The following is a 13,616-nucleotide window of genomic DNA, read 5'->3' as shown; positions in this document are numbered from 1 at the left end:
TGCCTAATCTTCCTCCCTATCGATTTTCTGAGAAGGATTTAGCTTGGAGAAGGAGGACGTTTTGTGCCCTGCTGAACGTGCTGTGTTTGCAAAAGGACATATTAGGGAAGAAATTGGATGAAATGGAATCCAAGAGAGTGGCATATTCTGAGTCTTCCTAAATCTTGCCTTCTTCGGCGATGAACTTTTTTAATATGGTGGTTCTTCATTAGTTGATTGCCAGCAAAGAAAGTCTAGGAAAATGGGATGATTTATCCTTGTAAATAATGTGCCCCCACCAAAAAATATATATGTTTAATGAGAACAATGTGAGTGCAACAACCCCAAATCAAAATAAGACAAACTTAAATTTGTTTATAACTGACATGCTTCCCTGTACCGCGTGAGAAGACTTGTATGGGAAGATTGTGTTTGGTTTTATTAACCGGACTAAAGATGCCTCGTTGCTCTCAGAGATTGATTTTCAAACACATTGAGAAATGTTTGAATCATCATAAAAGTTAGTAGCGCTTTAAGAAAATTTAGTAGGCCTTGCTTACGTTTAACGAACAAATAGTCATGAAGATTAATTTTTATCTCTCTAGTTCCACCCTAGAATCTCACACTAAATTATTTTGGGGAAGCCGGTCTATTTGGGGGGAATTGCTTGTTACTAACTACCCATTATTATTCTTCCCATCTAGAAACAAGCCAATGACCTTGTGAGCACCCTCATGAAGTGCACACCCCACTATATCCGCTGCATAAAGCCCAATGAGACCAAGAAGCCCAGAGACTGGGAGGAGAGCAGGTATGGTGAGGAGACGACGGGGAGGCAGAAGCAAGTTTACTGGGCTCCACGCATTGTCACTCTGCTCAAGATCATGGCTGCAAGGCAGGAGCTAGTTTTGTAAACTGCCCCCAAATGGGTGTATAACGCCTTTGAGAGTAAAGCCTGTATATTTACAATTGCAGCTGTTATCGTCTCTGAAAATGTTAGCGGTACCATTCAGTTCAGAATGAGCCATTCCTAGTGTTGATTTTGGCTAGTCTGGGGCAGATTCAAAATAAAAATAAAATCCCACAGAGCCATAACGGTTACAAAATGAGTTTGAGGCTCTGGGTAAGACCGTCTTGGTCCACTCGGCTCCTGACTGGGGCCCACAGGATGTGGCTGAGAGTGTTTAGCTCAAGCTGGAAACTGGTTACACAGCAGCAGCTGCTGTTTGCTGGTGCCCTGGGGGCTGCTGGGCGTATGTTCTTGGTTCTGGTTAGCCACTAAGGCCACGGAGCTGTGCCTGGGAGGGGAGAAGGCGGGGCACAGGTGTGTGTGTGTGTGCAAAGTCATTTCCTCTTTGATTTCTGGGTGGGCCGGGGTCCACTGTTCCACCCATAGCCGACATTTGGGGTCTTGGTCTGTGCCAGATGGCATGGACGTGTTCAGTCAGATGAATGTTAAGCCGATGACCAGAGATGTCTGTCCCCAGAGGGGGGATCATTAAAACAGGCTTTATCTCATTATCCACAGGAAAATGGGAGGAGGGCTGGGGAGGGGAGTTGAGACTAGAAAACTAGGACAACAGAGAAGACCCTGCCTATAGGCATGACATGACCCAGTCTCTAGCTGGGGCAGATCAGAATTGCTCTCCATTTTCTCGAGGAGAGACAAGAAAAGTCTCCTGTAGGGGTCAGGTAGCTTCGTATTGAAGTTCAACAGGAGCACCAGGATTGAAATTCACAGCTGCTAACGACCTCCTCACGGTGCTCTGACGGCACTGTGGTTAGCGCTCAGCCATGCCACAGGCGACAAATGCAGCAGTCTGCTTCCAGAAAGATCCAGGTGGTGGGTGGTCTGGTTAGGTGCCATCGAGGCAGTGCTGATGCAGAAGGAAGGGCTGCCCCGTCCTGCACCAGCCTCGCACTTGCTCCTAGGCCTGAGCCCATTGCTGCAGCCACCGTGTCAATCCCTCTCCATGAGGACCTCCCTCTTTCTTGCTGCCCCCTGCTCATAGCAACCTTATCGAGAGGTTTCCACGGCTGTGGGTGCTTATGGGAGGGAGCAGATGGCCTCATCACCCGAGTCGGAGGAAAGACAAAAGGAACAGCCCCTACTGCCAAGGACCTCTTGGTCTCATAAAATGACTGAAGATTCTAAACCTGAAGCACAAACGTCCTTTCTCTCTGGAGGAAGAGGGGAGCCAGGTGGCGCTAGGGGTTAAGCATTGGACTGCGAATCAAACGGTGGGCAATTCGAACCTTGCAGCCACTCCGCCAGGGAAAGATGAGGGAGAAAACCAAGAGGCAGAATTTACTTGTTAGCAGTGAGTTTGAGGCTTTGGTGGTGTTATGGAGAGAGAGAATTTCCCATGAGTCTTTAGAAAGGATTGTGTAGCACAGATGGTAAGAAACACGACAGAGTCCCAGTGATGGGAAGATCATGAATAGCAACTCCAGTCTGACCAATGAACGCTCCCAGGGCTGTTCTCCCTCCATGTCTGTCAGGCTGCCTCTGTTTCTTCTGCACTTATCCCTGTGCACATGCATCGCATGCACATGTGAGCATCTACAAGGGAATTACAAGAGTGTGGGAACGAGGGGTCCTTTTCCTGTGGCCTGAGCCCTCCATTCCCAGCACATTCCTGTGCCTCCATTTGTCTTTCCTGTTCCTCCTTCCTTCCCAACAAGCAAAACCTTCCATGAGAGCACCTCACTTGGCCTTAAGAATGCAGCACATCCCTGGTCATCCTCTCCTCTTCCCGAAGTACCATGCTCTGCTTAAAGGCCCTTTTTGTACCCATTGTGCTGTAGGAACTACCCGAGACAATCATTGCCTCCTTCTCAAACTCAGACTGAACCGTTGGGGATCAGAAAGCAGAGCAACTAAGAGAGGGTTTCGTTTTCGTCAGTAAACCCTAGTAAGATTTCTCCCCAGTGTCTCCCCCTTTTAAATGTTGTCACTAGCACAAACGTATTGAATTGCAGCAAAGGAGTTTCATGGCTCTAGTATACCCATGCAAGCTGATTTAAGAAGCCTAAAGGACTCTTTGGTGAAGTGTTGATTTCTGTTTCCTGCAAGATCACTGGTTCTGTGAGCCGTCTAATGGACAGTTTCCCTTCATGGACGGAAATGTTGGTTAACATCTGAGCGTTGAGCTTTGGTGTCAGGAAGGCCCGCGTGCTGGCTGACAGGGCTTCATGCTTCATTGAAGTCCCTGGTGAGCGGGATTACTCATTCCCCAGTTTATGGGGTTTGGGATTTTTTCTTTTCCTGTTGAAAATGTGTGTTTTTGTTTGGCTTCTGGCAGTGTTGCTTGCCCTGGATTCTGAATTGCTGCCCCAGCAGAGTCTCGGGTCTTGACCTACTTGAGTGAACGGCTGAGCAGAATCTCGACTAGGATGGCCCAACGGAGGGACAAAGTAGGGCAGTGGCAGCCTTGTTGATGCTCATGATGGGGATGGTGGCACAGCAGGAAGTGCAAAAATCAACTCTGCTCCCTTGGTTATGTGAAATTTTAAATATTCCAGGATTTGCTAAACTGATTGCCCTGCTGAAGAGAGCTTCCTGATTGTGGATGTTCCAATGAATGAAAACGTCTTACCCTGAGGAATATTCTTTCCTCTGTGGTTGATTCGAAAGGAATGTTTCTGCAGAAATCGATCGATCTCTCAGCTTCAAACCTGTAGCATAAGGCCAATATTTAGGAACAGTACATTAAAACCAGCACACATCTGGAGTGGGCAGTTCCATCTGTATTTCCTTCCGAGGGAAAAGCCCAGTGGTGATTTGGAGGAGAAGAAATGTTCATTGCTTTCTTGAATCAAATTTCAAGTATTTGAGATAGACAATCCCCCACCCCCACCCCCCACCCACCCCCAAGGAGATGTCATTAGGCTATGTCCCGATCAGGAGGTTGAATTCCAACCATCACACCAGTCAAGTGTGGATCTTGAATATTGATTCTTTCCTATTAAATGTTAGTTGGAAGCAATGATGGGTCAGTGGCCAAATTCTCTGCTTCCATATGGGAGACAGACCCGGGCTCCGTTCCCAGCAGACAATGCATTTCATGGAGACTTGGTGGTGGTGAGGATGCTGGCCAGTGTCAGCACACCCTCCAGATAAAACTGACCAGGCAGAAAGGATTGGTGATCTACTTCTGAAAGTCAGCCAGTGAAAACTCACCATGGTTGTATCTACCACTGATCACAGGGACAGTACAGGACTAGCCAGTGTGTCCTTCCATTGTGCCTTGGGTCACGGTGGCTTGGAAACAATTTCATATCAGCCAGCAGCAACAGATGTTCATTATCTTGGAAGGGTACATATTTGCGGATGTTAGCCGTAGTAAAATCCACCAGATGTTACGCTTCTTAAACATTCCTCGCTGTGTGACCTCATCCAAGCCTTGGCAGTCAAGGCTGCAGACCCTCTTTGAGCTCCATTTGCCTTTCTGCCGCCGCCTCTTTCCACCATCATGAAGCCGAGCGTTGTTATAAAATGTAAAAGTTTTAAAATGAAAACAACTCACTGCCATCGCATTCATTCCAACTCAGAACAACCCTACAGTCAGACGCTCTATAGGACAGAGTAGAACTACCTCTTTGGGTTCCCAGGTCAAGAATCTTGTCTGAAGCAGGACGCCTCATCCTTTCCCCTCAGAGCGGCTGCTGGGTTCAAACTGCTGACCACCTGGGATACCACCAGGACTCTGTGAAACGACTCCAGTACCATCAAATTCACAAGTTCTTTTGAAAATATCAGTCTTTTGGTTCATATGGGTACATGAGTTTTTGTTTTGTTTTTATTCCTTGAGATAGCTTTGTGGTGCCTCCTTCGATAGCTGCTGTATTTCATACTACAGCGTTTTGTGTAGATTAAACATCAAATGAATATCATCTAAGAGGTCCGGTCCGTCTCAGATGGTCATGAATTGTAGTATTTCAGGGTATTTCGGTATAGATCAGAACTGGAGTTGTGGAAAGGTGGCACGTCGGGGTGAGGACTGGGAGGATCGCTCAGGGATGACCTGGCTCCGTCTTCTTCCTGGCAGGGTGAAGCATCAAGTAGAATACCTGGGTCTGAAAGAAAACATCCGCGTGAGAAGAGCTGGCTATGCTTATCGACGCATCTTCAAAAAATTCTTGCAGAGGTAATGGGCTGGGGACTCGGACTTCTTGCTTCTTCCTGTGTCGTAATAACTTTGCGAGAGAGAATTCACTTACCATCAATTAATCCATTGAAAGTGTACACTTCTGTGGCTTTGGATATATTTGCACAGGATACATCTTCCTGCCCCAATCAATTTTTCACTTGTCTCGTCACCCCAGCAATAAGGCATGCTGCCCTTGGCCTTTGCACCCCATCCACCCTCTTCTCTGCACCTACTGAAACTCACCGCCTTCAAGTGCGTGCCGGCTCACAGTGACCCTCTAGGATGGGGCGAACTTCCCGCGCGCTTCCTCGGCTCACTGTTTATGGGAGTAGAAGACCCCGACGCTCTCCCGAGGAGGAGCTGGTGGTTTCTAACTACCGACCTTTTGGATCCCACCCAGGTCGTAACCACTACACCACCAGGGCTCTTCCCTCTGTTCCCAGGCCCAGGCGGTTGTTATTCTAATTTCCACCTCTCTGTTGATTCCCTCCTCTGGGCTTTCAGACCAGTGGAACCCTGCAATATGCGGTATTCCATGACTAGACTCCCTCCTTAGCAAATGTTTCAAAAGTTCATCCATGTTATCGTATGTATTAGTCCTCTATCCTTTTTTTATTGCCAACTAATACTCCTTTCTAGCAATATACCCCATTTGATTTACCCATTCATTTGTGAGTGAGCATTCTGGCAGCTTCCATTTGGGGGCTATTAGAACCAGTGCTCCTACGAACACTCATATACAAGTTCACGTGTGGGCGTGTGCTATCATTTCTCTTTGATGTGTACCTAGGAGAGGAACTGCTAAGCCCTATGTATCACCTGCCAGGCTATTTCCCACAGCAGCGACACCACTTTTCATTCCTCCTAGCAGTGTGTGATGTTTTCTTGCCAGTGCCTGACAGCACCTGGCTCTTTGATTCCAGCCCCGTTTCTGGGTGTGAAGTGGCATCTCACGGGGGTTTGCATTTTCCTGATGATGGTGATGTTGACCATCTTACCATGTGCTTATTGGCTATTTGGATATTGCCTTTGGTGAACTCTCTGCTCAGATATGTTTTGCCCATTTTTACAAATTACATTATTCATCTGTTAGTAAGTTGTAATAAACTCCTGTTCCACAATTGACTATAAAAAAAGTCAGGGTCCGAATTTATTTAGCAAGGTCTCTATTTCGTGTGACACGCAAGTTCAGGAGCTCATGTCTGTGACACGGTAAATTACTGGTATGAAGAATAATTTCACGGAAAGACTTCTTAAGAAAACAAATGCAGAACATCAGATAGCAAATAGTTTTATATGCCCTTGCATACATTTTTAACTAATTTTTATTTTTCTATTAAAGTGTATTTGACTGCACCTACACTTGAATGGTTCTGACCTACTATCTGGTTACTATTAATAGCCCCTGGTGGCATAGGGGCTTATGCATTAGGATGCCAGCTTCAAGGTGAGCTGTTTGAATCCACCAGATGCTCTGTGGGAGAAAAATGAGGTTTTCTGCTCCCGTAAAGATTACAGTCGTTGAAGCTCAAAGGGGCAGTGGAACTCTGTCCTGGAGGGTTGCTGGGTCAGAATCCATTCTATGGCAGTGAATGTCTGGCTATTGTTGTTGTTGATGATGACGAGGAAGATGTCATAATTTATGAAAGAGTAAAATATAGTGTCCAAAGACGTTTTATGATTCTGATTTTTCTAATCATTCTAAAGTAGTAGAATTCTGTTTTCTACATCTGTTTAATTTTATTTCAATCAGAAACTTATTGTGTCTCCCTTATATATATGAGTGGCAGGATATAAATGTTTTTAAAATTAAAACGTAGGAAATAAATTAATTAGAAAAGGACAGCTATTTTATGACCTCACAAACATGAAATCCCAAGGAGCCCTGGTAGCACAAGAGTGACGGCCTCAGATACTCGCAGGCACAGTGGCATCTGTCCTGTCGGGCTGCTGAGAGTCGCATCACCTCCATGCCAGCGAGTCCTGGGAAATAACAGGAAGAGGTCACATGCAGAGAGAGCACAGTTTTTTTTTGTTTGTTTGTTTGTTTTTAACATTTTATTGGGGGCTCATACAACTGTTATCCCAATCCATACACACATCAATTGTGTAAAGCGCATTTGTACATCGTTTCTCAAAACATTTTCTCTCCATTGAAACCCCCGACATTAGGTCCTCATTTTCCCCCTCCCTCCCCACCGCTCCCCCCTCCCGCATGAGCCCCTGATAGTTTATAAATGGGTATTTTGTCATATCTTGCCCTGTCCGACGTCTCCCTTCATCCACTTTTTGGTTGTCTGTCCCCCAGGAAGGAGGTCACACACAGTTCCATGTAATCGGTTCCCTCCTTCCTACCCATTCTCCCTTTACCCTCCCTGTTTCACCACTCACACCACTGGTCCTATAGGGCTCATCCGTCCTGGATTCCCTGTATTTCCAGTTCCCATCTATACCAGTGTACCTCCTCTGGTCTAGCCAGTCCTGCGAGATAGAATTCGAGTCGTGGTAATGGGAGCGGGGAAGAAACCTTTAGGAACTAGAGGAAAGTTGTATTTCTCATCATCGCTACATTGCACCCTGACTGGCTCATCTCCTCCCCGAGACCCCTCTGCAAGGGGATCTCCAGTGGCCTACTAATGGGCTTTGGATCTCCACTCCGCACTCCCCCCATCATTCACTATGGTAAGATTTTTTGTTCTGATGATGCCTTACACCTGATCCCTTCGACACCTCGTGGTTGCATAGGCTGGTGGAGAGCACAGTTTTTGTGGCTACCAGGAGCAGGAGAGAGGGTGAGTTTCTTTAGTGAATGTTGTGGTGATGGGAAAATGGGCAGTCTTTATGGGTGGTGGTCTCATAACATGACTAATGTAACTGATATATGTGTGTATAAAATATTATATAGATAGTTAGCTATATACTATCAAACACATTATAAATATTTCATATGTATAAAAGCATTTGCCACCTCACCATTTTTCAGGTGTACACCCAGTCATCCTCTGATTTCTCCTCCCTCTGATTTCCACCTCCGTCTCACATAGTCAACTGTATCACCTTTAAAAGAAATGCTGACATATAAGCGATTCTGTGGCTTGCTCATAGTTCAGTGATTAGAGACCCATTAGAGTTCAAATCCTACCTCTGATACTTAGTAGCTCCTTGGCCTTGGGTAAGTTTCTATTGTTTCCGTTTGCTACTTTGTAAAACTTAAGACCAAGCTCATCCGCGGCTTTAAGAATAAAAGGAGATCAGTCACTGACAGGCTTCAAGAACAGCTCCTGAAGCCGACAGAGAAGCAAACTCACTGCCACTGTGGGGATTGCAACTCGCCGTGACCCTGTAGAGAGGATAAAACTGCCCCACTGGGTTTCCAAGACTGTTTATGGGAGTTATGTAACTGTTTCTGGGAGTAAAAAGCCACATCGCTCTCCCACAGTGCAACTGGTAGATTTGAACCGCTGACCTTGCGGTTTGCAGCTTAACACATAACCCACTACATCACCAGAGCTCCTTGGAACAGACCGAGCATCCCATAAATGCTAACCTGTAATGCTAGCTACTCTACCATGTGCTGAGTGTTTGAAAGGCTTTTTGTGCAATTATGAGTCATCCAGACACGGACCCCACCCATTCTCATGCAGGCTTTGTCCCTACCAGGCAGGCATAAATGAACCAAATAGACACATGCATGAATATCATTACACATTACAACACATGATTTGAAGGAAAAATAGTATGGAGGGGGGGCACTTTGAATTGTGTTCCCCGGGCTCTCTGGAAGTCTCCCTGGAGGTGAGTCTGAAAACCCACGGGCAAGGCAGCCGAAGGAGGAGTCTGGAGACCGGCCGCAGCAGCAAGGGAAGGCTCTGAGGCAGGGGTTATCGTAACGTGCACAAGGAACAAACCAGCCTGTCTAGAACATAGGGAAGCAGGCTGGAGAAGGCATGGGCTTAGAGAAAAGCCAGGGACCAGATCCTGGTGGCTGCCAGACTCCAGGTGGACGGGAATCGAAAGAGGGACGTGGATGCCTAGATAGGGAGCGGGCCATAACGCCCTCACATTGTTATGTGCTCTGAAGACATCCGAGGAAATTAGTGGTGAGAAAAAGACTTTTCTTTTGCCCCAAGGAGTGCTGTTGGTGACCTTCAGCAGTGCTATTTTTAAACACTGGTAGAGAGGAAAGCAGATTCTCACTGGTCGTTAGCATGGTAACGGTCAGCGTGGGCAGCAGCTCTGTGATGGGCATCCGGGTCCAGAGGATTTTCCTGTCACTGAGGTACACCTCTGCAGGCCTTTGAGCAGTGTGCCATGGGTCCCTAGACCCCGGGGCCCCAGTGCTTTCTGCACAAGCTGCTGCTGTCTCCTGGGTGGTCCCATCTGAGCCTGACCCTCTCTCCTTCCTTGGCCTGACAGATACGCCATTCTCACGAAAGCCACTTGGCCTGCCTGGAGAGGAGACGAGAGGCAAGGAGTCCTCCACCTGCTGCAGTCGGTCAGCATGGACAGTGACCAGTTCCAGCTCGGGAGAAGTAAAGTGTTCATTAAAGCCCCGGAGTCTGTGAGTACGCCCAGGCCTCCAGCCTCTCGCTCCCTCCCTGAGCACCCAAGCACACACCAGCCCTTCCTCGGAGCCTCTCCACCCGCCCCTGCCTTGCTAGGTGGCTCCCTCTTTCTTTTTTCTCATTGTTCCTTCACGGATCTCTTGGAAAAAGCAAGGCTTCCAGCCAGTTCTAATGGTTCAGTCATGGCCAAAGAAGTGAGATGAGACCAGACTGAGTTTTAAAATGGGGATCATCAGGAACACTCGCAGTTGGGGGGAAACTGCAGGTCAAAGACCTGGAGGGGAGACTTAGAGGACTTTCAGGAGCCTGATGCGGCTGGTCCCCCCAGCTCTGAGATGGGCACCGTTGTTCTCTACTCGGCCTTGCATGAGATTTGGTTGCTAGGCAATGCCAACCCTGCCTGCTTTCTTTTTGTCGTTTAAATTCGTTTGGAAAATTAAACGTTTTCATTAAGCACTTCCAGACATACAGAAAACAGAAAAAGATAGGGTACAATCAGTGTCTATGCACATGCCACCCATAGTCATTGGGATTTCTGCTTGAGGCGTAAACATGCGCACTCATACCATTTGATAAATCATTTAAGAATAAATTAGAAATACTACAGCACTTCACTCTCAAGCACTTCCACCTACAAATTAAAGTATTCTCCTATAAACAACAATACCCTTAGGACAGCTCTTAAATATGAGCGATTATCTAATATTTTAAATCCAGTTCATATTTAAATTTCCTGAGTGGCCTTTTCCTCCCAGGTTTTTTATGGATTTGGAAAGCAGTGTCAGCCCAACCAAGGACAGGACACGACACTGCATTTGGCTGTTGGGTCTCTTAATTCTCTATGACTCTAGCTTACTCCTGCCCCCTCCTCTTCTTTTTTTTTTTAAACTTTTATGACACTGATTTATTTTGAAGACATGAAAGCCAATATTTCTATTCCATATCTGGACTTGTTTGCAAGATTTCAAACAGATAGGAAGCTAGATCTAAAGGCTTGATTAAATTTCTACACAAACTAACCAGTAAATATCTGGGGAGGTGACATCTTGGCACTCTGAAAATTCTAGTAGGAGTGGGGATCAAACGTTGCCCTGTGAGTTTTGACATAAAAACGTCTTAAATATTATCAAACTAATCTCCAATATTTAAGGATGTGTTTTCCACACACCAGACACTTAAAAAGAAGAGAAAGAGATTCACGTGTTCCGTCATGGTAGACTTGCTCTGTAATTGAAATGGAAACACTTCCTTCTTTATTATTTTGGCTGACACCCCTGTAATAACCAGTATGATAGCTACTCATGTACTAAGAGATTAACATGCTCATCATCAAGAGAATCCAGACATACGAGAGGTCGTGGGGAATGATTGGTGGTCCAGAAGGAAATAGGCGGGTGGTGGTGGAGGGGGTGGCCCATTGAATTTAAGGCTTGGTTTTCCTGGCCCCACCCCTGACACTGGCCTTGGGGGGTGGACGCAGAAAAGAGTGCCGTGGGGTAGCTTGAGACATGATCTTACTTGGTTTATTTCCAAGCGGCCAGGTGCGCTCTCCCGTTCATCTGTGGAAATGTGATTTTCCTTTTCATTCTCATGAGCATTCTGATTGACACGATGGGTTGGGAAATGTCGATCAGGCCGATGTGGCTCCTCCCTGTTTCCGTATCCGGTGTAAACCACAGCACGAGTTCCTCTTTGCTAAGCACCTGAAGGGATGGCAGCTGGGTCGATGCAGCCATCTCCTGACCCAACGGTGGGACGTTTGTCACCAACTGTGCCGCGCCAGTGGAGGCGTGACATTCTTCTCCTGGCTCTTCTTCTCCCTAGTAGTTTTCTTTCAGGTGTCTTTGGGTCTGCCTGTAGCTTCACAAATGTCCCCATTCCTAGAGCATGCTGAAAGGAAGCCACAGTTTTCTCCAAGTATGTGTTGATCAATGCTGCATCATCCCCAATGTTACAGTCGTCTCTCGGGCCTGTTCCGCACTGGACCGGCACCGCCTCTTCCTGCTGGGGACGCCTCTGCGGCCACGCATTGCCACGGCTAGTCCACTGCCCTCTGCCTATTTTCTAAGAAGGAAATCAAGGTTCTAGCAGGCTTCTAGGCAGTGATTTTCCCTTCGCAGTTAATGTTCTGGTGAAAACGCGGTCCAGTTGGTATCACTTCATCAGCCATCTCTAAACTGGGCTGAACCCATTCATGGTCCTGAATAAAAGGCGTTGCCACCCCTTCCAAAGTGGTCATTCGTGGCGCCTCCTTTCTCGCATAGTCTGTCTCCACCCTAGGGATCTTTGTATAGTGATGGAAACAAGACGTTACCTTCTAGCTGAGTCTGACTGATGGCAAGGTCATTGATGTCACATTGGCACTGCACTCGCTAGGTTTTCGATGGCTATTGTTTCTGGAAAGTAAAGAGCCCGACCTTTCTTCCAATGTACCTCTGAGTATACTCCAAGGTCCATGATCCTTGGGTTAGCAGCTCAGGAACAGTTAACGGTTTACAACAACCAGGGACTCCTTCATAGCACTTCATATACATAGTATATGTAAATAAACATCATCATATAGCTGATCCTTTTCTTACTTATTGTCCCTACCCTTCTTGGCAGTAATCTCATGGGAACCAGGACCCTGGTCTGTTTTGTATGTCACTGTATGCCTAGAGCCCAGAAGAGAGATGCCCAAAAGTGATTTAATAAAGCCAAGTATGTCTGAGCAAATTGCACCTCTCAGCTATGAGGGGAATTCTTTATCCTGCAGCTAAGGCTTGGGCAGACCTACACTGAATCTAGGTACTGCCTCTCTCCAGGCTGAGCAGAGCCCAGTGGTGGGAATTCCCGGGACTGTCACTTTAAAGACCACGAAGGAGCCGGAAGGGGACTTCTGAGGAGCAGAGGAGACGGAGTTATTGAAGAATAGTTGTATCTCTGATCTTAATGAGGGAGAGAATCTGTTGTATCTATGAAGAATTTAAAGAAGTAGGTCAGACAGAAGGCAATATCTTCAGGTTTATAGAATACGAATTCGATAGTCAGACTTGTATGGTCTGCAGCCACCCAGCTTGCCAGACCCCCAGGTGTTCATTTAGAGAAACTTCTTGATCTTTTTTGTGAAGGGATTGGTCATGGTAGACCTAATGAATGTTCATAAATAATCGTCCATGTGAGCAAGAATCCAACACAGCCTCTCAGGTCTTCTGCCCAGTTAGCTCTGGGACATTACTTTTTCAATCACAGAAATTACTAGAACTAACCGATGCTCACCATCATCATCATTTCTTGAGGTTCCCATAGCAACCACAGGACTTCCCCTTCAGGAGTCAATGGTTTACCACCCATAGATGTATATCCTAGAGAAATAAAAGCTGTATCACAAACAGACATATGCACACCCATGTTCATTCCTGTTATTACTCACAATAACAACAAAAGATGGAAACAACCTACGGGTCCATCAGTGGACAAATGGACAAACATCGTGATGCCCACAGGAGACTTCTATGCAGTCCTAGGAATAATATTGAACCCATGATACACCTCACAGCGCAGATGAATCTGGAGAATTTATACCGAGTGAGTTCACAAAAGGGCACCTATTGTCTGAGACCACTAGTATAAAAGGTCAACAATAGATTTACACACAAAAACATTCTTTAACAATTACCAGGGATGGGGAGAGGAAGGAGGGAGACTCCCTAGCTAGCTAGCACTCATTCACTCACTCACTGCCATGGGTTGTGACTCAGTGGTCCTCTAGGTCAGTGGAGAACTGCCTCTGGGTTGCAGAGACTACCTTTTCCAGGTGTCGAAAGCATCAGCATCTGTCAGTGCCTGTGCAGGGGAAGGCAGTGCACAGCCTGGATAAGTCAACACCATGTGACCAAGGCAGCGTAAGACAAAAGTGATATGTCAGAATCACAGTAAA

At 46.5% G+C, this 13,616-nt stretch overlaps 1 protein-coding gene across 1 annotated transcript in view; it reads left to right on the top strand.

The window, feature by feature from the left end:
- Positions 1 to 13,616, top strand: part of MYO1E (myosin IE) — a 261,215-nt gene that overhangs the window by 197,150 nt on the left and 50,449 nt on the right. The window contains exons 18-20 of the mRNA XM_045286475.1: positions 684 to 790; positions 5,031 to 5,129; positions 9,549 to 9,693. Of these exons, the coding sequence (XP_045142410.1) occupies positions 684 to 790; positions 5,031 to 5,129; positions 9,549 to 9,693 (351 nt within the window). The remainder of the gene's footprint in view (positions 1 to 683; positions 791 to 5,030; positions 5,130 to 9,548; positions 9,694 to 13,616) is intronic.

Source organism: Echinops telfairi, unplaced genomic scaffold (genome assembly GCF_000313985.2).
Source record: "Echinops telfairi isolate 266 unplaced genomic scaffold, ASM31398v2 ScPeMD7_8;HRSCAF=38, whole genome shotgun sequence".
NCBI classification, from domain to species: Eukaryota; Metazoa; Chordata; class Mammalia; order Afrosoricida; family Tenrecidae; genus Echinops; species Echinops telfairi.
Note: the sequence above shows the minus strand (reverse complement) of the source record. Positions and strands in the feature narration are given on the sequence as shown.